This window comes from Canis lupus, chromosome 9 (assembly GCF_048164855.1).
Source record: "Canis lupus baileyi chromosome 9, mCanLup2.hap1, whole genome shotgun sequence".
NCBI classification, from domain to species: domain Eukaryota; kingdom Metazoa; phylum Chordata; class Mammalia; order Carnivora; family Canidae; genus Canis; species Canis lupus.
The window spans coordinates 27844167-27866729 of NC_132846.1; the positions used below are offsets into that span (position 1 = coordinate 27844167).

At 38.7% G+C, this 22563-nt stretch overlaps 2 protein-coding genes across 5 annotated transcripts in view; one reads left to right on the top strand and one right to left on the bottom strand.

Annotated features, from left to right (window-relative positions):
• The first annotated feature begins 678 nt into the window (after positions 1 to 678).
• On the top strand, positions 679 to 11852 carry KLHDC2 (kelch domain containing 2). 3 transcript variants are annotated; one of them, XM_072838490.1, is made up of 13 exons: positions 679 to 1118; positions 3508 to 3587; positions 5339 to 5456; positions 7278 to 7393; positions 7710 to 7791; positions 7938 to 8021; positions 8512 to 8592; positions 8669 to 8727; positions 9290 to 9399; positions 9796 to 9868; positions 11080 to 11167; positions 11267 to 11319; positions 11543 to 11852. In XM_072838490.1, the coding sequence occupies exons 1-13, from the start codon at positions 966 to 968 to the stop codon at positions 11664 to 11666; spliced, it is 1221 nt and encodes a 406-aa protein (XP_072694591.1). In that variant the 5' UTR covers positions 679 to 965; the 3' UTR covers positions 11667 to 11852. The 3 variants fall into 3 exon arrangements, with proteins under 3 accessions (XP_072694591.1, XP_072694592.1, XP_072694593.1); XM_072838491.1 differs by lacking the exon at positions 679 to 1118 and adding an exon at positions 1481 to 1621; XM_072838492.1 differs by lacking the exon at positions 679 to 1118 and adding an exon at positions 1642 to 1769.
• Positions 11853 to 12033: 181 nt separating this feature from the next.
• Positions 12034 to 22563, bottom strand: part of NEMF (nuclear export mediator factor) — a 46200-nt gene continuing 35670 nt past the window's right edge. The window contains exons 21-33 of one of the 2 annotated variants that reach the window (XM_072838489.1): positions 22268 to 22326; positions 22061 to 22181; positions 20397 to 20676; positions 19395 to 19437; positions 19199 to 19248; positions 17439 to 17592; positions 16448 to 16525; positions 15912 to 16109; positions 14621 to 14653; positions 13698 to 13798; positions 13568 to 13611; positions 13407 to 13486; positions 12034 to 13129 (exon numbers count right to left, since the gene is read on the bottom strand). In XM_072838489.1, the coding sequence (XP_072694590.1) occupies positions 13052 to 13129; positions 13407 to 13486; positions 13568 to 13611; positions 13698 to 13798; positions 14621 to 14653; positions 15912 to 16109; positions 16448 to 16525; positions 17439 to 17592; positions 19199 to 19248; positions 19395 to 19437; positions 20397 to 20676; positions 22061 to 22181; positions 22268 to 22326 (1319 nt within the window). In that variant the 3' untranslated portion in view covers positions 12034 to 13051. Of the gene's footprint in view, positions 13130 to 13406; positions 13487 to 13567; positions 13612 to 13697; positions 13799 to 14620; positions 14657 to 15911; positions 16110 to 16447; positions 16526 to 17438; positions 17593 to 19198; positions 19249 to 19394; positions 19438 to 20396; positions 20677 to 22060; positions 22182 to 22267; positions 22327 to 22563 lie in introns of both variants that reach the window. The other variant, XM_072838488.1, reaches the window with a different exon arrangement.

The following is a 22563-nucleotide window of genomic DNA, read 5'->3' on the forward strand; positions in this document are numbered from 1 at the left end:
CGGTTTTCCAGACCGGGGGAAGCTCGCCGCGCTCAGGTCCCTGCTGAAGCGGAAGAGCTCACCGAGCGGAGGCGCCAGGGACCGCTCTGCAGGCGCCGGGCGGCACCGGGCGGCACCGGGCGGCACCGGGCGGGGAGCCCGCAGCGCCCGCGCGCGAGCAGGCGGCCTGGCAGCCGGCGGAGGCCCGGCGCCGCGCCTCGAGGCCCCGGGAAGACGGGGCAGAGACGTCTTTCTGCCTCTGAGACCAGAGACTACTGAGCAACGTCCCTACCCCTTTCCGGACCGTGAACCCTCTGAGAACATTCCTCAATCACCGAGGAGGAATTCTCAGTTAAAAAAAAAAAAAATTATAATTTTCCGCGAGAATGTGGCCACGATCCTCCCCTCCTTGGGCGCCCGCAGGCCAGGCGGTCGGAGCGTGCTGGCAGCCGGACCGCACTCTGTCTCGCGGCCGGCGGGGGCGGGGGCGGGGGCGGGGGCGGGGGCGGGGGCGGGGGCGGGGGCGGGCGGCGGCGGCGGCGGCGGCGGGAGGACCCGGCGCTGGGGGCGCTGAGCGCCGGCCGCGCTTCCGGAGCCCGGCAGGCGGCGTCAGCGGAACGGGCGGTTCCGACCGTGGCGTAAACAAGGGCCGGCGGCGGCGGGCGGCGAGAGGCGAGCTGGAGGCGGGGCGCGCGCGCTGGAAGCCAGTCCCGGCCGGCCGCAAGTGGACCCCCTTCCGCCCTGCTCCCGGCGGGGCCCCGCCGCCGCCCCCGGCCCGACCCCGCGGCGCAGCCCAGGCGGCGGAGACGCTGTCCTCGCTGAGGAGGGGCTGGGAGGGCGCGGGCGGCCAGCGGCGGCCTTACCGCCGGGCCCTTCGCCGCCGCCTTCTGCTCGCCTCTCGCCGCCGTGCATTTCTCTCCTTTTCCTTTGTCTCTCCTGCCCTCGCGGGTGTGAGGATTGTTGGTGAACAGACGTGCAGCCTCAAGATGGCTGATGGCAACGAGGAGCTGCGGGCGGACGACTTGCCGGGGCCAGCCTACGAGAGCTATGAGTCCATGGAGCTCGCCTGCCCCGCCGAGCGCAGCGGCCACGTAGCCGTCGGCGACGGGCGCCACATGTTCGTCTGGGGCGGCTACAAGGTCAGTGGGCGGCCGGCCGCGGCGGGCGTCGCTCGGCTGCCCCCGCGGCGCCTTTGCTGGCGGGCGGGAGTCTCCTCAGCAGCCCCAGCCGGTCCCGACGCTCCGGGCTGCCCCCGCCCCCCCGCCCCGCGCCCGCCGCGGACCCGCCGCTGAGGGGAGCCGGAGCGTTACTGAGGGGAGGGCGCGCTGGGCGGCTTCGACTCCGGGACGGGTTTTATTTTAAAAGGTTGCGGTGTGCGTGTGTGTCCGAGAGAGAGAGGTGACGTCGCGTGATGTCACTCGTAACCGTTCATCAGGCCCCTTGGGAGCCCAGGGCCCTCGGACGCCGTGGCCCGGTTATGGGGTGACCCGGCGCCCCGGGAGCGCCTTCTGCAGCCTTCCCGCCTCATCAGGAGTCCTAGCTGCACCTGTGCGGAGGGCCGGCGCCCTGATCGGAGCACTTCAGGGCTGGTTTCCTTTTGGTTTCAGCTGAGAAAGGGTAGACGTTTTGCAGAAAATTAACGGTAAAGCCTCCACCAGTAACCAAAAAACCAGCAGTATCAAGTGTAACTACCAAGTCAGCTCTTTGACCTCCAATCATAAGCCGTGTGATTAGTTCCCGTCCTCGAGCCAGCTGCATTCCTTGTTCCCGGGCTGGGGAATCCTACCCAGGTGTCTATTTAAACCTTGTTTACTAGTTTTCCTGCCCTTTTGCTATTAGAGCGTCCCAGTAACGCTCCACATTCTAGAATTGGCACCTTTCATTTGCTGAGGTGGCTCTGATCCATTCCTTCCAAAAATACTTTTTTGTCCCTTTAGGTTTTAAAGTTTATCTCCCCACCCCCAGGTGCTTGAAATTTGGTCCACTACATCTGTGCCTTTGAGGACTTACTTTGTGACTCTGGTCATAGATTTTTGCTTCTGGCGCAATTGACCTGATCATAGCTGATGACTGTCCAAAAAGGGCAGATGGAAGAAACTGTTGTGGCTGTCCTGACGAGCTCATTTAGTTTAACCACAGAGCATGGGGTTTTTTGTTTGTTCATTTTTGGCCAGTTCTAATTAATCTCTAATATTTTCCTCAGGCTCCAATGAACAGGTGTTTAGAGGAGGGTACTTACTTGGTAGGAAGAAAGGGCTGGCTGGTGTGTAGAAACGCTTATTAAAATATAAATAATTCCATTGGAGACATTAACCTGTTAGTCAATCACATTTTGGTCTAAACTGCTTATTCATAATTCTGTTTGTAAAAATCAGCAGCATTGAGGGAATGGAACTTTATGTTGGGGAGGGGGAGAAGGAGTGTGGTCAGGAATATTTTTGATGGTGATTTTTTGAGGGCCTGGATGTCTAGGACTTAGGGAGGTATGATCAGTGAAGTGAGTTAGTGGTTGCAAAACAGGCTGTTCTCAGTATTTTGGCTAGCACCCCGAGAAGCCCTTGCAGATTGTATTGATGGCAATAAACCTGAGCTTCCTACACAGTCGTCCATTTTCCCCTTCAAGTGAGGCTGGTCTGCTCTGGGTCAGCCTGCTGTCTTGCTTCCAGCCTTTATAAGTGGTGGACTAGAAAATGTTTACGTGGCCACCTCCCCTCTTCCTGTATAACACTTATTACACAGGCTTATTCCATTCTGACATCCATTCTCCATGAACTTCTGTTGTTGACATTGTTCAAAAAGTGACCAGCAAGGTTCAAAGGCTGGAGAGGTCGGGCTGTGACTGAAGTTGCAAATTCAGGGAAAGGAGGGTAGAATCCTGATTCCACTGTTACTTGCAAAGTAACCCTGGCCAAATTATTACCTCTCTAAAAAAAACCTATTCTCTTGTAATAGCAACTGCTTTTTAGGGTTGTTGAGAGGATTAAATAAAATAATCCACTGAAAGTGCTCAGCTAGTTCTGGCATGTGGTAGGCTCGCTCTGTTAAGAATTATTACCTGAAGGGAAATAGAGCAGAACGGGGAACTTAGTTTTGCATATGGACTTAATTGCCCCTGCTGTTTCTTGGTAGAGGATGGATGGATGACAGGAGAAAATGGCTAGAAAACGACATCGTGTTAGTGTGGGCCAGGCACTTACACAGTAGACGTGTCAGGGAAGCGCTCCTGAAGTCATGCCACTGAAAGTTGGTGCATGGTCTGTTCAGGATCAAGTGGCCTTAGAGATTTTTCTGGAGATCTCTGAACTTCCTGCATCATCACAACTGCTGTATCAAAAACTTGAGTTAAATGTCAGGTTGTCTAAGCATTACCTTGAGTATGGGACAGGGAAGATTGTCCATTTGATAGACCTGAATTGTAAGACCTACTTCTCATTAACTCTCATTAGTATCTCAAGATGGGGAAAAAACACATAGTGCCTCTTTAGAATGCCAATTATTTTTATATTTGCTTTTTTTTTTTATTCTTAGAGTAATCAAGTCAGAGGATTATATGACTTTTATCTGCCTAGAGAAGAACTATGGATCTACAACATGGAGACTGGAAGATGGTAACTGTGGATATTATGAGGGATTCTAAAAAGTTCAAATAAGATTGCAGATAAACTCTGGGGGTACCTGGTGGGTGACTCGGTCAGTTAAGCATCTAACTATTGGTTTCAGCTCAGCTCATGATCTCAGGGTTGTGAGATGGAGCCCCAAGTCGGGCTCCATGCTCTGGAGGGAGTCTGTTTTAAGATTCTCTCCTCCACCCATGCTCTCTCTAAAATAAATCTTAAACTCTGTAAAGCCCTTTCTAATATAATAAAAATATCTTAACAGAAAATGCAAAGCTAAAAACAATGTTCTAGTTCAGTTTAGCTGCTAAGCTTAGATACATTAACAAGTCTGCAGTAGTTCCGTAATTACTCAGTACTTTCATGACCTTTGAAGAAACTTCTATTCAGGGCTCTGTAAAGTATCGCTGTAATATTAAAGAAGTAGAGGCTTCATCCTGAAATGGAAATACAGTAAAAGTTCTCTGTATAATTTTTTTTCAAGATGTTTATATTTTCTGTTATATGGTAAATGAGAAAAGAATTTCTAGATTTTATCTGCTAGAAATAAAGGTGGTATTCTAATGAGCTCTAACAAAAATTACAGTGCATATCTCTTTAAAATAGGGTTTTTTTTTAAAACAAATTAACCAAAATTTGCCTTCCATACACCTGGGGATGTTCTGAAAAGACCTTTTGCCAGTCTCCTAAACAGTGGAACTCAAAAGAGTATGTTCTTGGCAGAATTAATGTGGTTTTCAAAATGCTGGGTTAGCATGCTTGGGGGTTTATAAAGTAGTCTCCATGGTTCGCTTTGAAAAACTCTGCATTTTGCATATTTTGCACATTCTAGATCACAGAACAAGGAGAGTAGTGGTCCCACCTGATTTAAGGGTTCAACTAAAGGACGCCTGGGTGGCTGAGTGGTTGAGCGTCTGCCTTTGGCTCAGGGTGTGATCCTGAGGTCTGGGATCAAGAGTCCTACATCAAGCTCTGTGCGGGGAGCCTGCTTTTCCATCTGCCTGTCTCTGCCTCTCTCTGTGTCTCTCATGAATAAATAAATAAAATCTTTAAAAAAAGAAAAGTTCAACTAAAAAGTCAAGATATTTCTGTACATAGCAAATCAGTTTTATCTGAGCTGTTTGCTCTTTTTTAAAAAAGAATTGGAAACTTACAGTATTTCTTTAATAGGGGAATTCTAGATTTTTAGAACATTCAGTCCCAAGATTTGTAAAAATAAGCCTACTAAAACTTAAAGTTTAGCATATATAAAGAGAATGTGGCCTACCGTTAAGTACCAGATATCTTGTAGTTTTACCTAAGGTGTGAATCCAATTCATTTGAATGACTAAAAGGTGACTGAATAAAAACACTTACGGAATTAAGCTGTCAGTAGTGGTATGACTCCTTTCCTTTTGGGTTCCTGGCCCCATAAAACCAAAAACAAAATAGCCACTGATTAGGTCAATAAAGAGCAGTTTGAGAAACACAAAATGGTATGCTCCTAGGATCACACAACACTGAGGCTTCAGAACTTCTTTCCTGCCTGTGTGCAGCACCAGCTGGCCCTGCCTGGGTAACCGGTGAAGAGGAGAAACCACATTCTGTGGATTAATTTTAGAGCTAGATGAGACCCCAGAGGTTATCTAGCTGGCCAGTCTATTTTATTTTTTCCCTTTATTGTGGGAATAGAAGAAAAATGAATAACCTTTACATTTCTTCCCTTTTGGGAAACATTTACATTCAGAGTTTTTTTTTGCCCCCAGGAAAAAAATTAACACAGAAGGAGATGTTCCTCCTTCCATGTCAGGAAGCTGTGCTGTGTGTGTAGACAGGGTGCTTTACTTGTTTGGAGGACACCATTCAAGAGGCAATACAAATAAGGTTAGTGTTTCTAAGGATTATGGTTTAAGGCAATTTTACTCTTTTTCAGACAACTTCAGATTTCTAAGGTTACCCCATACTCCTGTCCCAGTTAAAAAATATATGTATGTGATAATGGTGTGTATGTGCATTTTAGTATTTGTCTACCAGTCTATATTTATGTAGGCCTTTGGTAAAATCAACTTTGGTTGATAACTTGTGTGCAGAAATTTTCTAAGTGGTTTTGCTTTGTGCTCTCTGCAACTGCTTGGTCTCTTAGAACCCAGGGGTGTTAGAGAAATATTAGTAAACCAAATGAAAACAAGATGTAATCACGAGGGACAGGGTAAAAATTAACAGACCACCACTCAACTATAAGGATGAATTAATACTGACATTTTATATACTGATATTCCTATAATATGGCACATAAGATACTGTTGTTCAGACATTGTTTTTTTTTTTCCAAATAGGAAAAAAAGATAAGTTCTCTCAAGCCAGTAAGACGCAAATGTCAGTCAGGAAGGTGCATATGATTTAGGGATACTCATAAATTTATTTACCAACTTAACACCTTAAACGCTAAGCACTTGGTTAGACATTGGAGACAAAGAGATGAATGATACAGTCCCTGCCTCTGGGAACTCACATTCTAAAAGGGACACAACATAAGAAGTAGACAATTTCAGTAGCATATAACTAGATACATAGAGCTGGCTCATAGTATAATAGCTCAGTAAATATTTTTAAATCTGAAAAAGAATCCTTGACATTGTGTTTGGCAGGATGGAGGAACAGAATAAGGAAAGTCTTCACCAAAGAGGGTGAATTGAATCATAATTGGAAGGGGTAGCCAAGATACAAGTATCAAGAGGCAGAGGTATAAGCAAATATGTCTTATTCGTGGAAATGCCAAGTGGTTTGGTGTGGATGGAGCATATGGCTGACATAATTTCAAACTGTACTTCTAGGAGCTCTAGGGATTTCTTTGGCATGCCTTGGGCCACCTATGAGAGGAGCATAATTGGGCAGGGTCCAGACCACCTGTCCTGCCTCCACTTTAACAAGTGTAGCTCCACTTTGGTTAAGCTTTTGCTTAAGATTTTGTTTGAAGGGTTCTGTGCCTAAAAGATTTTGAGGTCTTGCTGTAGTGGAGCCATGTGTTGTTTTTCAGAGCCAAGGAGGAGAAAGATACTTCGAAGCGACATGAAGCAGCTTGGGAAAGCAGCTGTGGCTTTAGGGCTGGACAGAAGAATGGGAGTAGTTGCTATATCAAACAGCTAGCTTTGGTTATTTTAAGTTTGATCAAATGGAAGCCTAGGAGTCTTAAGAGAAGTAAAACGGTATATATAATGGTCAGATTTATTCAAGTACCTGAATGAGAACCCTTTGAAAGACCAGTACTTAACTGTAGCAGCTAAGGATAAATCTTAAAAAGATTAAGTAGGCACTTAAGATCTGTTTGTTAAATTTGAAGGTGAAATTGCGAAGTTCATTTTTTTTTTTTTTTTTTTTGGTAATGCCATACCCATAAATTAGATCAGTACAACTCCAAGTGCCCATGTAAGGTACAGAATGAAAATCCACACACTTCTATTCCTTCATCAAAAAAATGTGGCTGTTGGAAAAAAATGAGCTGAACAGGGTGCCTAGTGACTTAAGGAATTTATGCCAGAATGTAAATTACCTATGTAGACTCAGACCAGTTAAGTCTATAATTACACTTTTAGGAGAACTGAATTAAATGACATTCCTATTATCATTAAATCACAATAAAATTAAATGCCAAAGTTGAATTTCTTTAACATAACCAAATCTAACTGAAATCACTGCTTCTGACAGTTCTACATGCTGGATTCAAGGTCTACTGACAGAGTATTACAGTGGGAAAGGATTGACTGCCAAGGAATTCCTCCATCATCAAAGGACAAACTTGGTGTCTGGGTATATAAAAACAAGTAAGTTAGCAGCCCCACACGTTTGGGTTTTTATGTACAAAGTGGTTTGCCATTCAAGTACCCTTAGATAATAACCACTGTAACCTTAGAACATACCTTCTAGGGTCCATATGAGGGTTAAGTGAATTAATACATCAAAGCACTTACCATTGCACCTAAGACATAATTAGCCACAGTAGCCATTACTATGTGAGTAAATACTTTCATATATTCAGGTATGCCTTCTCAATTTGTAGCATAACAAAAGGAAAACTTGTATCTTCCTAACCTGTGGATGTTTGAATTTTTAGTGTCTTGTCTTTTTTTTGTCAAACAGGTTAATATTTTTTGGAGGTTATGGCTATTTACCTGAAGATAAAGTATTGGGAACTTTTGAATTTGATGAAACATCTTTTTGGGTAAGTTAGGTTTTGTATTTGTATATGGCCTTCTTGGTATATTGAAAATAACATATTTGCTAGTCTTGTTCATTTTGGCTTATTCATAAACCAGACAAAGCTATACAGACATTTGTAAAATAACCCAGATTCTTAATTTTCTGTAGAATTCCAGTCACCCAAGAGGATGGAATGATCATGTACATATTTTAGACACTGAAACATTTATCTGGAGTCAGCCTATCACTACTGTGAGTTACTGAAGAATACTGAATTATTAAAGCAAGGCTCCTTGGAGAAGGGTAGTTGGGAGGTGGTTAAAACTGATAGATCACTCATTTTTCTGGTGAGAGAAGATCCATTGCTGTCATTATTCTCTAAGGAGTCCATACCTCAGAAACAATGTATGGACTAACCCAGCATCTGTTATCTAATAGATGTTAAGTGTTACTGTTTGTAACTAAATAAATGACCTAGCACTGGATTATTCTTTGACACAGGTGTCACAAAATGCGCTACCTTTTATTTTAAAAGATAAAAATAAAACAAGCATTGTATTAACTAGTACATTCAGTAATACACCTAAAAAACATAAAATTATAGTTCCCAGTTTTAGTATTGCTGTTGACTAGACATCTGCACACTTTAGCTTAAAAGCTCAGGTGTCTTGCATGTCCTCATCCCATACCCAGAGATGACTCTGGTATTTATTTTAAAAGATTGCTTTTATGACTTCTGTAGGGTAAAGCACCTTCACCTCGTGCTGCCCATGCCTGTGCAACTGTTGGAAACAAAGGCTTTGTGTTTGGAGGCAGATACCGAGTAAGTGTATGAACAGTTTCAAGGACTTGCTTTTGAGTCATTCAAAGGATAATTACTTAAAATTACCCTTTTTCAGGATGCCAGAATGAATGATCTTCACTATCTTAATCTGGATACATGGGAGTGGAATGAATTGTATGTATCACTTAGATAATTTTTGTTAGTTTTTTTTTATTCTGTTATCAGTATATAATGTATTTGCTTAAATTTTCTATAACTGAGAATTTAAATATGATGACTAGATCCCTAAAGGTTTTTTTTTTTTTTAAATTGCCTGTTTCCAGAACTGTATCTGGCACCCAGCTTGTGCTCAAGTGTTTGTTGAAAGGTCTTCTAAGAACATAGTTCTAAAGCTTGTAGCTATTAATACCAAGAAGTTTTTTTAAATTTAAAGTCTTTTTCGTAATTCTATATGAACTTTAAAAACTTCTTCAGCATTTTTCTGTATTCAACAGTAGCTACTTTTAAACACAGATATTGGGGATCCCTGGGTGGCTCAGCAGTTTTGTGACTGCTTTTGGCCCGGGGTGCAGTCCTGGGGTTCTGGGATCGGGGTCCCGCGTCGGGCTCCCGGCATGGAGCCTGCTTCTCCGTCTTTCATGAATAAATGAATAAATAAATCTTAAAATAAATAAATAAATAAACACAGATATTGTAACCTAGCTGTTTTTTTTTTTTTTTTTTTTTTTTTTTAAAGAATTCCACAAGGCATATGCCCAGTTGGCCGATCGTGGCACTCACTAACACCAGTTTCTTCAGATCATCTCTTTCTCTTTGGAGGATTTACCACTGATAAACAGCCACTAAGTAAGTTTTAAAAAAATGTAAGAAATCATTATATATCATTCATATGTGATATATAGCTAGAAAAAAATCAGTCTCTTTTAGATGTATCAGAGCGCTGTAGGGTTGGTTGGAAGGTTTGCTATTAATTTTGATTCCATAACCTCTAATTGTTTTTATACTAGGATATCCATTCTGTCCAGTATAACCCTTAAAAGCCCTACTGAAGGGCTGTAACAGGCAAAGGGCTTACTTGGTTAATTGCAGAGAAAAAAAAAAAAAAAGGATATATACTTCCTGTTTGTACTCACGGTCTCATTTATTACTTCTCTTGCTAAAGCTGTGCCCTTTAAGTATCAGTGTCCTATCGACAAAATAACATACTTCATTTCATGGCTCTTCTTTTTTTGCTTCAATCAGGTGATGCCTGGACTTACTGCATCAGTAAAAATGAATGGATACAGTTTAATCATCCCTATACTGAAAAACCAAGGTATGAACTATTTAAAAAATAATTCCTGTACTGAATAATTGAGGGCCATAAAGATGTACAGTACTGGTAATGAGAGGAAATTGTGGCTGCATTAAATCTGTCATTCTTACAAAAATCCTAGCATTCACTAAGGTTTCACATCAAAAGAAAACCAATGTTATCCTATTATTGAATGCTTTCTTTCCTGTCACTGTGCATAAAAAGCAGAGCTGGACTTTGACTTTTGCTGCAGCTTTTATCGTAAAATTGATGTAGTTAAAATTTATAATCAAGGTCTTTACTCAAGTGAATTGAACTGCTTCTAGGTTTGTCATTTAAAATAACTGGAGGGACACCTAGGTGGCTGTCTTAAGTGTCTACCTTCAGCTCAAGTCATGATGCCAGGGTTCATGGGATGGAGCCCCTCCTTGGGCTCCCTCTCAACGGGGAATCTGCCTCTCCCTCTTCATCATCTTCTCCCCCTACTCATGTGCTCTTTCTCTCTCAAATAAATCTTAAAAAAAAAAAAAAGTAACTGGAAAGGAGAGAATTCCAAAACCTTAAATCAAGAACTTTCTATTAGATTTGCAGTAGTGCTGTATAATAAATATTAAGTCAAATCACCACCACCACCCCAAAAAAGTTTTTTGTTAATCTCAAAAAGAATTGTTACAAAAATTGCTAAAGGATATGATATAGTCACAACTGGTATTCAGCACATTTAAGTAGGTCAGCCTGCATTTTTTCCCCCAAGCTTCTAATTTAAGTACACTTATGCACAAAGGCTTCATTTGGCACAAAAGTTTTTCCCATAGAATTACCAGGCCTGATACTTTGAGTATCTCAGGCAGATTCAGCATTCTTCAGATGTTTTGTATAAGGTCAACTGGCCCTACTATGAAAAGAAGATCGAGAGGGCATATACCACACATCTCCCATAAGATTTTTTTTTTTATTGCTAACAAAGACCTAGAGAACAGATCCAGTTCAAACCCCTCATTGCATAAATTAGGACTGGACCAGAGAGATAAAATGATAACATCCAGATAAAACAGACATTGATTTTTTTTTGCCCCCCCCTAGCTTTTGCTATTTAAGATAATTGCTTCTCAACGTGTTTCTGGTCTATACTAAAGATCTCTAGTCTTTATTTCATCATTCTGGTTCTTTAGTATAAATTATCAATTTGGTGTTTGGGTAACTTCAAACTCAAGCTTTCATTTTAAACATAGATTATGGCATACAGCTTGTGCCAGTGACGAAGGAGAAGTAATTGTTTTTGGTGGGTGCGCCAACAACCTTCTTGTCCATCACAGAGCTGTAAGTATACTACACCTTATGTTAAAGGACACTTTATAATATTTCTGAAACTTACTTGTGGAGTACTTACTTTTTAATGTGTTCTTCTCTATTTTTCAGGCACACAGTAACGAAATACTTATATTTTCAGTTCAACCAAAATCTCTTGTAAGGTAAGTAACTTTTTACTAGGTACTTCATTTTAAATTAATCCTTTTGAAAAACCAGGTTTATAGATAAGGGCAATAACAAGCTTTCATTGATATAACTAACCAGTTCCTATTAAAACCTTTAAAGAAAGTGGGTTTGTTTTTTTTTTTGGGGGGGGGGTTATAATTCTTCAAGTTAATGTGCTTCTAAACAGTAAAACAAATTATTTTTCTCCTCTACTTTCAGGCTAAGCTTAGAAGCAGTCATTTGCTTTAAAGAAATGTTAGCCAACTCGTGGAACTGCCTTCCAAAACACTTACTTCACAGTGTTAATCAGAGGTTTGGTAGTAACAACACTTCTGGATCTTAAGGCTTCGTAGATAATGCCTCTGATCACCTTGCATGGACAGCAATTCTGTAAACATCAGAGAGTGGCATTGTTTGTATAATCATATGCATTGTTGTAGTTTGCAGCTTTTTGGTTTTAATGTGCATGTGAATGGCCTAGAGAACCTATTTTTGTGTCTAAAGTTTACAATAAATGTATTTAACACCAGTAACTGTCTTCTGTTAAAGCAAAAGAAAACTAATATTTGGGCTTTTTACCCTAAAGAATGGTTATTATTATATTTCCTTTTTAGTAACTTCAGATATATAGCTGTAGAAACATTATACTAATTATTCCTACCACTATCAAAATGGTGACGTTATCTTTTTAAGTTAATAGTTTAAGTGGCAAGAGTAATCTATTGTATTTACAACACTAGGCTGTATTACAAAGTTTTCTTTTTTTTTTTACATTTAAATGGAAAAATATTCTCAATAGGACTAAGTTTGGAAGGACCACCAGCTTCAGTACTTTGACCTTAATGCTTTGGTACAGGGGCAGGGCAAGTGGTCATATTGACTGTAGGTAGCTACCGTCTAATCATTTAAGAAGTAAAAATTTTAAAAGAATGGAATTTGATGTATGACTTAATTCTCCATTCTGTTAGGAGATAGAAGAGGAGGAGCTGGGTCAGGAGTCTTTAGTGATAAGCCTGAAAAAGTGCACTTATGATATCTTAGGTTAAGATACTCTGTAACATGCTGATAATTACTAGAGGTAGAAAATAAAATGATACAGAACTGAATGAGATTACACAGAAGAAACCAGGATGAAAGTGAAGTATAAATGCATGGAAATGATCAATACCAATTTTTTCTAGGTGTTCTTTCTTAGGCTGAATTATGTGTATTTTAAATCTGGTCTAATATATTTTTGACAAGTATAAGTAAAGGCAGAAGCTTTCCAAGACTTAATCCTAAACGTCTACCCCCCAACCCCACCACACTGGGGAAAAGAAAAAAAAACCTTGTGACTGGCCCATAAGAGATATATTAGACGTTATATACGGTAGACTACCAAGTCAACAGTCTAAGCAATTGAGCCACTTCACTGTTCAGTTTCTTTACAACATGAAATGAAAACTTAGTATTAACCTCCCAAAGTTCAAGAAAATGTAGGAGAATAACTACAGATGTATACAATTAGCATTTAACTGTCCACAAATATTTTAGGAAATCCTATCATAGTGTTTCCTCTCTAAAAAACCAGAGGGGGGTTGGGGGGAAGAAGTCCTTTTGGCGAATATAGCAAGGCAATGTTTAGTTCATTTTTAAATGCGGAAGTCTTGTTACATGGTGTTTTCATCTCTGAACTTCCAAAAGGCTATAAAATTGGCTCTTCTCAAATATTTTAGGATTTCATTTCGGCTATTTCCTTTTTACATTCAGAAGATTGGGTGCAGACACTTTGACTTTGCCAGGAATGTTTCTTGATAAATCCGTGTCCTAAAAAAAGAGAATTGCTGAATATTTTCACATTCTATATAGTGGTCATGTATCTTTTATGACAGTTTGTGTCCTCTCTTGTCAAAAGAAAGGCATTTCCAAAATTTTCAACTGAAATGATTTTAATTGTTTTACACTTGCTTCTAGTAAGACATTTTCTACCAAAATAATAGCTGCAGCATGCATCTACTGAATAAAGAACTGAAAGTATAAAGTTGCAACTGCTAACATTTTTAACTACACCACCGATCTACAGACTTCCAGAGAAATACTTTACCTTTACACTGCGAAATAAGTCTTTTTCTCTTGCTGTTGCTTCTTTGGAATGCATGAAACTATTCAAAGCTGTTTTTGCAGCTGTAAATAGAAAATAGAAGAATCTACTTCTGTCCAGTAAAAAAAATGTTCAAAATCATAATTCAGAAGAATTTTAAATACCTTTTCCCTTTTTCTGAACTCCAGGAGTAAGTTTCACTTTGTATCTTTAAAGAGGAATTGCATGTGTTACTGAACAAAACTTGACACAATAGTGACTTATGAATGGTTTTGTAAACTATAGATGACTTACTTATAGTTTGTCATGGTGGTGTAAGGGGCACATATTGGAATGGCAAACAGTAATACATCTTCAGGATGTGGCTGCCCTGTCAAAGAGTCAAAGAGATTTTCCTAAAAAAGGGAAAACAAAAACAATCAGAAAATTCATACCAGTCCTAAAAAAGGAAAAATCTAATATCTCAACATATTTTTATCTTTTTCTGATAGACCTATATAGTTTTCAGCTCTGCTTTATATTTATAGCTCTAAAGAGTTTAAGACCAATGGTGTTTATATTCCTTACTGCTATAATTTTGTACAGCATAATGAGAAATAAAAATGATTTTCAAAAATGATCTTTGTAAATACATTTAAGAAAAGGGAGAAAAAAAATGGATATTTCTCATTGCAGAAAACTACTATGGATTAAAATGGTGTACAATAATGACCACAAATACATTTCCATTGCCTGGAAATGGGACTGATACTTTGGCTAGACCAGCAGTTCTCAATGAGGGGGATTTTCTAGGCCTCTCCTCCCCTAGACATCTGCCTATTCTTAAGGAAGTATCTTCTTACAGTTGCCCTTCGGTGGGCTGCCTACAAGATTAGCTTAGCAACATGAATACAACTCAGACAAGATGCTTGGTGCTGAAGTAGTGTTTACTATGTGCCATGGACTTTTCTAAATGCTTTATGTACATTCTCAAAACAACACTCTCCTGGTAGGGTCCAATCATCCTCACTCCTCAATGAGGAAACAGAAGCACAAAAAATAATGCTTCAGGGTTGCAGTTAGATGTAGCAAAGTTGGGATTCAAACCGAGAATGTTGGACTCCAGAGCCTGTAATCTTGTTTTAGAAGTCTTAGGTAGTTAGAAATTGTATATCAAATATTCTGAGACCTAGACTGTAGTCAGTGTCATAGTAGGGACCCCCAGCACAAAATCATACCTCATTACCCTGTTGATCCAGATCTTGCTCTTCCTGCTTGAAACAAAAATTTAAAAGTCAGCTATAACATAAATTGAAATTCCACATGATTAAAAACTATGAGGAGAAAAAAAATAAGACTATCACATCTAACCAACAGGTTATGGACCCTAAAACTGTGTTCTTCAGTGTCCCAAAACTCTGAATTAATTTGTGCATCTACTACTTGAGAGAATAATGCCATTCAAAGAGAAAAAGCACTTATTTGAAGTTTAAAAACTAAAGCTTTCATATGGTATACATGCTAAAATAGGGAAATTAAAACAGCGATTTTCAATGTAAAATGATAATTTAAAATGACAGCTAAATTTGATATGTTTGCCAAAGGAAAGTGGAGAATCCTGGTAAATAGAACTTTTATTTTTTAGTCTCTGTTCAATAGTTCTAGGATAAATTTTTCACATATTAAGGTAAGTTTACTTTTGTTTGCTCTTCTTAGATTATCTCTAAATAGATTTTTAATGTATGATTCATAACACCTCAATATCTGAGTCTATTTATAGAATAAATCACAGATATGAGAATAGTATAAAAATTTGAGGATCAGGGATGCCTGGATGGCTCAGGGGTTGAGCATCTGCCTTTGGCTCAGGGTGTGATCCTGGAGTCCTGGATCGAGTCCCACATTGGGCTCCCTGCATGGGGCCTGCTTTTCTCTCTGCCTGTATCTCTGCCAGCACCGGATTCTAACCAAAGCTTTAACTGCTATAAATACAAATACAGGTAAGGCCAATTTTTTTCCAATTTTATGAATAAATCCTCTGGATTTCAAGATGATATACTAAGAGCTGTGTTTGTTGTATTCAGTTGATACAATAATTAGGCAACTATCTTAACTGGATAAATGCTAACTTCTCGCTGGTTTTTCAACAAGGGCACTTGAACTGAATAGGCCCTTATATAACATAATACAGGCACATATTCCTATAGAAAACTCTAGAGAAGTGCAAATTTACTTTCTACTCATTTTTAAGACAATCTGAATTGTCTTATAACTAAGTTCCCACTAGAATCAAATAAAACCTCTCCATAAAATTATTTTCTAAAGGCTTGTAAAAAACTTACCATCTATGAACACAGCCATTTTTACACTTCTATCCTGGAAATTTAGTCTTTTAGGTTGTATTTCTAAGATGACCTTCCATTAACAATAAGGTTACCACTTGTCCTGCTTTTAGCACTGTAAGCCTCATGTCTTGGGAACCCTAATTAATGAAACAAAAGCCTACATACATATGTGTGGTAGCCCTACCTTGTCATCGTGTGGATCATCTACAGCCAAGTCTTGTAACTCATGAGTTACAACCTCAAGGGAAGGAGTTTCTTTCTTTATGCTGTCTGAAGCCCTTGGTCCACCTCTAGGTTTCTGGGGCTGTTTCTTCACAGGTTCATCCTTTGTTTTTCCTTTCTTCCCCTTCTTCCCTTTTTCTTCTTTGTTTGAACCTGCAGACTTTAATTCATAAAGGTAAAATGATGTCAACATGTCCAATATTGTCAATATTTTAACAAAAATGTATTAAATCCTAGCATATAATAGACAATAGTCTGGATGCCCCTCAAAAAGCAAAAGAAGGGGATCCCTGGGTGGTTCAGTGGTTTGGCACCTGCCTTCAGCCCAGGGTGTGATCCTGGAGTTCTGGGATCAGTCCCACTTGAGGCTCCCTGCATGGAGCCTGCTTCTCCCTCTGCCTGTGTCTCTGCCTCTCTCTATGTCTCTCTCGTGAATAAATGAAAAAAATCTTAAAAAAAAAAAAAAAAAAGCAAAAGATTTTTTTAGATGTTGCTTACCCCTAGCAATTTCATGATGAGTTCGCGTTCTTCTTCATCTTGGTCTTTATATTTTTCCTTCATTTTTTTCATCTTACTCTACAAAATCAAAAGATTTTCATTGGAAAAAATCAGCAGTTAAAAGCAACAAACGTTTGTAAAGAAAAAGTACTTCTATGCTTACTGAGATGGTACCATTATAATAAACAATATGGAAACTAAAATGATGAATAAACCATAATCCTCAGCCTCAAAGAATCTACCAAATTCTAAATACCAATTTAGAAAAAGAAGACACCTGTAAGAATAAGGATAAATTAACGTAACATACTCTAAATGCAAACATTTCGAAGATAATGCAGAGATTTCATTCAGCTTAAGCAAGAACTGTGGGGAAGAAATAAAGTACAACTTGAAAGTCTTAAAATAAGTAAATTTTATACTATCAGGGAATATAGGAAAAACAGGATTGTAAGGTAAAGACAGGACAGCATAGTAACAGCAAGTCCCTGTGTTTGGTTGAAGTCAGGATCTATATATAGAGGAAAAACAGGAAACAAGACAGCAAAAGCTAAGCTGGACAAAGGCTTTTAAGACTTTGCATTTTGTCAACTAAACTGGTGAGCTACACATCCAAATTACCTAGTAATTTTTAAAACTATAGACCTCTAGGCCTCACCTCCAAAGATTTTTGTCTTTATTAATCTTAGCTGGGGCCCAGGTAACGAATTTATAAACTTGAAGATTTCTTTAAACAGGACACAAGAACTCCTAACTATAAATGACTGATAATTCAGACTTCTAAAAATCTATACTTCTAATTCCTCTTCTATGTAAAATGAGAGCTTCTATCTAGATGATCTTAAAGGGACACAACACTGATCTCTATGTTCCACATAGGATTATTTTTTTGTCTACATCTTTTGTTTCACTTTAAAAAATTAAGAACCTCACAGCTTCATTTGTGAACTAAAGAGTACTAACTTAACAGTTCACCTTGAAGTTTTATTACCTTTTGTCCTCGTTTCATTGGCTGCACAGCTGGGATACTTTTGCTTGTGTTCTGATGAGTATCAATGTGTAGAGTATTTTCTTTTTCTTTGTCCTTTCCCTCTATCACTTCTAAATCCCCTGAGTCACTTGGAAGCTTTTTCTTCTTCATTTCCCTAAATAGAAATGAAATGGGAACATCTAATTCTTAGTGCCCTAAAATATTACATGATAAGGGGAACATGTACAATATGTAAAAGATCATGGCTTCTGCTTAACTTCATAATCACCAGGCTACAGTGTAAAAGCACAAATCAGCATATAGGTAAAAGCTGCAAACTCTTCTCACATGGATTTATCATTTTTTCTGTCATCCAGGCTTAACATTCTGTCAACACCTGACTTATCCTTACTCAGTAGCCTCGACACCTTGATGGCCAGGCACTGGGATTTGTAGTCTTTGTATCAGCATGGCCTTGGCAGATCTTAGGTATTCAATAAAATGTTGAGAGGTTAGCTGAATAAATAAATGGATAAAGATACACAGATTAAGGAGGAGGGGGAAACCCTATTATGGTGGGTGGTATATTTTATGTGCAGTCTCTTCTATTCTCAGTGCCACTGCCCTAGCCCTGGTCCTCATCACTTATTACCCAGACCTTCCTCCTGTATTTCCCCAGAAACTGTTCTACATGAACATCTAGATTTATCTTCCTTAATTGTTTACCTATCTTAGGTTCCCATTTAAAATTCTTCTAAAAGTGCTCCTCACATCACTTTCAGGATAAAGTCCTAAAATACTTAGCTTATCATTCTAATCACTTCTCCACTTTTGGTCCAAGTTCACTTTCCCAATCTTAACATTTACCAGTTCACGAACATGAACTTTTTGTTCCTTTCACCTCATTCTACTTTTCATTTCCCCCAAACACTATGCATATTACTTCCAAATCCCTGCCCTGCTTTGTTCATGCTAATTCTCCTTGGAACCTTTGACCTTATCTTCATTGACCTAAGTCCTAATAGATCTATAAAGTATACTTCTGATGGTATTTCTCAAAACACCTGAAATCACAGCAATTTCTTACTCCTGAACTACTGTATTCCTTCTGTTTGGCTCTTTCCTAAATCCAGGACTCAAAAACTCCTTTAAAAAGCACAGACTTTATTGTATCTTACATCTTTGTATATTCAGTATCTAGCACAGTGCCATGTCCTTAGAGAGTTTGCTGAAAATGTTTAATGACGATCTTTCTCAAATAAAAGGGTTTATTGTCCATTCCACTCTAGAGTTTCTTCCTAGACTCCTTTACTAGCTTTATAGCCTATTTTATCCTTTACTGGTTGTCTCACTTGTCCCTTTCCTTCGGCTTCTGCCTTTATGTTTGCCTCCTGAGGCCTGCTATGTTATAGTAAAAAGTATTCTCCTATTTTTTTTCAAGTATTCTGTTTATTCCTGCCAATATTATCCTAGAACCAGCCTACTTAATGTACTGCAATCCCTAATGCACTTATTTATCTAACAAATGGTCTGTCTCATGTTACTTGACCTATCTCATTGACTGTAGTGACAGACTAGGGTCCTAAAACAGAAAAACCTATTAGAGTTGAATTTTAAGAACTAAACAAGATTTATGCTAAATATTGGTAATTTTAATAAGGGAGGTCTTTAGAACAGCCAAGTCATCTGTCATAACTGAATCATCACTAACCAAAAAAAAAAAAAACAAAACAAAAAAAAAATTTACATGCTTTCCAGTTAGATAACACAAATATGTTTACCTTCTTTCCTTGGCCGACAAATGTCTCCGGCTCTGTAATTTACTGTCACTCTATTAAAATTAAAACAAAAAAAAACACAAGCAAATACAAACAATAACATCACTACTATTAATTTTTCAGAAAGTAAAATTAAAAGCAGAAAATGATTCATTGAGAAAGACATGATGTTCTTCACAAAACTTTGAAAATAGCTTACCATATTAGAAGATTCCTCTTTTGAAGCCAATTTCTGGAGGGACCTATGAAAAACAGAAAGAGACATCTACTAGCCTGTAAAAGGGACTCATTTACAAAGTCCACATTGCCATAACATATCCTTAATTACTTAATTGGCAATCTACAAATTTTCAAATACTGATAAAATCTTTAAAAATCATATTGCTCACCTCATACTTTTAAACAGATCCTTAAATAGTGGACATGTACTAAACACCTATGTGCCAGACACTGCCAGGTGCTTTATATATGTATAATCTTCACCAAAACCCTATGAAGGGGGTTAACATTCCATTTTCACAGAGAAAGAAACTGAAGCTCAGACACAGAGTGACTTGCCCAAGGACACCCTAAGACTCAATTCTGGTCTGACTCCTAAGCTATTTTTAACTATTCCAGTGATAAAGCTTTTAAAAATATGATATTGTTTACTTGGTGATTGGTAAGACTTTAAAGATTAAAACACTTAAATTTTTTTAGTGGAATTGCCTCTCTTACATTATTGGCATTTAGAGTCATGTACTTATTTCTGTTTTGACCTACTTTGGCCACTTTTATGTTTTTGTTTGTTTTTAAAGATTTTATTTATTTATTCATGAGAGACACACAAAGAGAGGCAGAGACATAGGCAGAGGGAAAAGCAGGTTCCCTGCAGGGAGCCTGATGTGGGACTCGATCTTGGGACCCCAGGATCACAACCTGAGCCAAAGGCAGACGCTCAACCACTGAGCCACCCAAGTGCCCCCACTTTTATGTTTACTTTTATGTTTTATGTTTAACACTTTTATGTTTACTATATTTTTCTACCGTGGGTCCTGGAAATTTCTTTAGAGAGATCTACCTGCCCCTCCCATAAAATGGTGAAAAGATAATAAGACTGTAGAACTACAGAGAGTGAAAGTATTAAAGTCAATTTTGGTATTATTTTGGAAGGATTAATTCTTCCATCACTACCAGCTATAAAATGATAGTTTTTAATTACCTTTGGGATTGAAGGTGGGACAAGTCAATGGTAGTATCAGGATAATTTAATGTTTCTTCCCCTTCATCCTTCATTTCACCAAGAGGTTCCTGATCTTTTACCACATCTTCAGATTCTCCTTCATCTTCAGAGCTTTCTTCCTGAATTAGTTCATCATTTAGTTCATCTCCACCACTCTGAATAGTAATATCCTCTTGGTCAACCTGAGTCATGAGTTCCACTTCCACAGGAGTTTCATGTGATTCCTCTTTATCTTCCTCACTGCTACTGTCACCTCCATCTGTAGAAGTATTGAAAAGAAAGTCAGAACAATACCACTGTTAACAAAGCTAGATGATTATCTTGAAAACTTCCAAAAAACATTCTGTTGACTCTGTTTCTCCAAAAGATCACTCTCTCTCTCTCTCTCTCTCTCTCTTTCACAGAAACACACACACACATACACACACACACATAGCTGATCATCCTCAAAGAGTACTCAGACAAAAGGATACTTTTGTATCATAAACTTTTTGGAATAAATGCTCTCCAAGATACTTTACCACAATAAATTTCTTGGACATTGCAACCACTGCTACAATGAAAACTTTAACTTGTCTTGGTTAGGTATTTCCAAAAAGGAGGACAAGAGAATTAATTCCATAAGTTCTGCTGTTATTGTAACTTGCACATGTATAGTGAAACGAGACAATACATGTAATATAACTGGCACACAGAAGGTATTCACATTTTTGCAAAAGAAACCCTTTTTAGTAGTAATAATATACCTAGCTGCCTCACCTATAAAAGTAGATGCCATCACTATCTGACAAAAATGGTTGTGAGAATTCCATTAAAAATAATGTAAATAGAGAACTTTGTACAGTATTGGGAACATGGTAAAAATAATAATAATAAAAAAAGTCTGGTAATGCAACAGTAGTCATAAATGAAATAATGCAGTATTAGTCCTAAAAAGCAATGACCTCCAGGAAAATAACTGTAAAAATAATATAGAGGGCATACTTTCCCTAGTTCTTTTAGGTAGGTGGGTAAATTTATTCCAGCAACCACAGTTCCTTTCCACTTAAACCAAGTATATTATTAAATCAAGGAAAATTCTCATATGAGAAATTACACTTGTTATAAACTCATCTTTGTATCACTTCTAATTCTTAAATCTAAAATTAAATGCTGATTTGTAAAAACCTGAGTCTATTTCTGCTGAACACATTTACATTTGACCCATTAAATACCAAGGTTTTACTATATATGCTTATATAGTACATTAGTTACAGATCCAATTAAGTACTTTATAATTCATTTGACACTTCCGAAAACAATATTCAGTAAAACTGACAGCAAGTGTTGTTTTCAAATTTCAATTACCCCAAAGTAGATACAATCTTTTAAAAATTTAGAAGATAGGGGATCCCTGGGTGGCTCAGCGGTTTAGCGCCTGCCTTTGCTTTGGCCCAGGGCGCGATCCCAGAGTCCCGGGATCGAGTCCCACATCAGGCTCCCGGCACGGAGCCCGCTTCTCCCTCTGCCTGTGTGTCTCTGCCTCTCTCTCCTCTCTCTATGACTATCATGAATAAATAATAAAAAAAATCTTTAAAAAATTTAGAAGATAAACTAGACAAAAGGAAACACTATAAGCTACTTTATTAAAATCTGTAAACTACCTAGTTGTTCCATTTCTTCCGATATGAGTTCACTTGTGCAACTTGCCAGTGTTTCCATGTCTTCATCCTGCACTCTGACTTTTCGTTCACCCCGATGTCTCCAAACGCAAGACTCGTCTACCTATGGAAATAGTTCTTTTTCACTGATGGAACTTTAGAGAAGACTAATGAAAATCAGAAAAAAATAACAAAGAAGCTGAAGAATACCTTAAAGAGGAAACTAAACCCCATCATTAGATATGAGGGAGGAAGGAAATTCTTTTTTCCTATAAAAGATAATAAACAGAAATGTTAAAAATTCATTTTTTCCATTTTATGCTTGTAAATTATCTGACACCAGTGGTTATATTATTTTGTCATTTCTCTGTAATGAAGGAACATTTCCCATTCACAGAATTTGGCACTATGTATAGGAACAGGAATTAAACAAGCAAAAATATGAATATTTGCTCTCATCTTTAGGTTAATCAAGCCCTGACTATAATCTATTTTTAGAAAAAAGG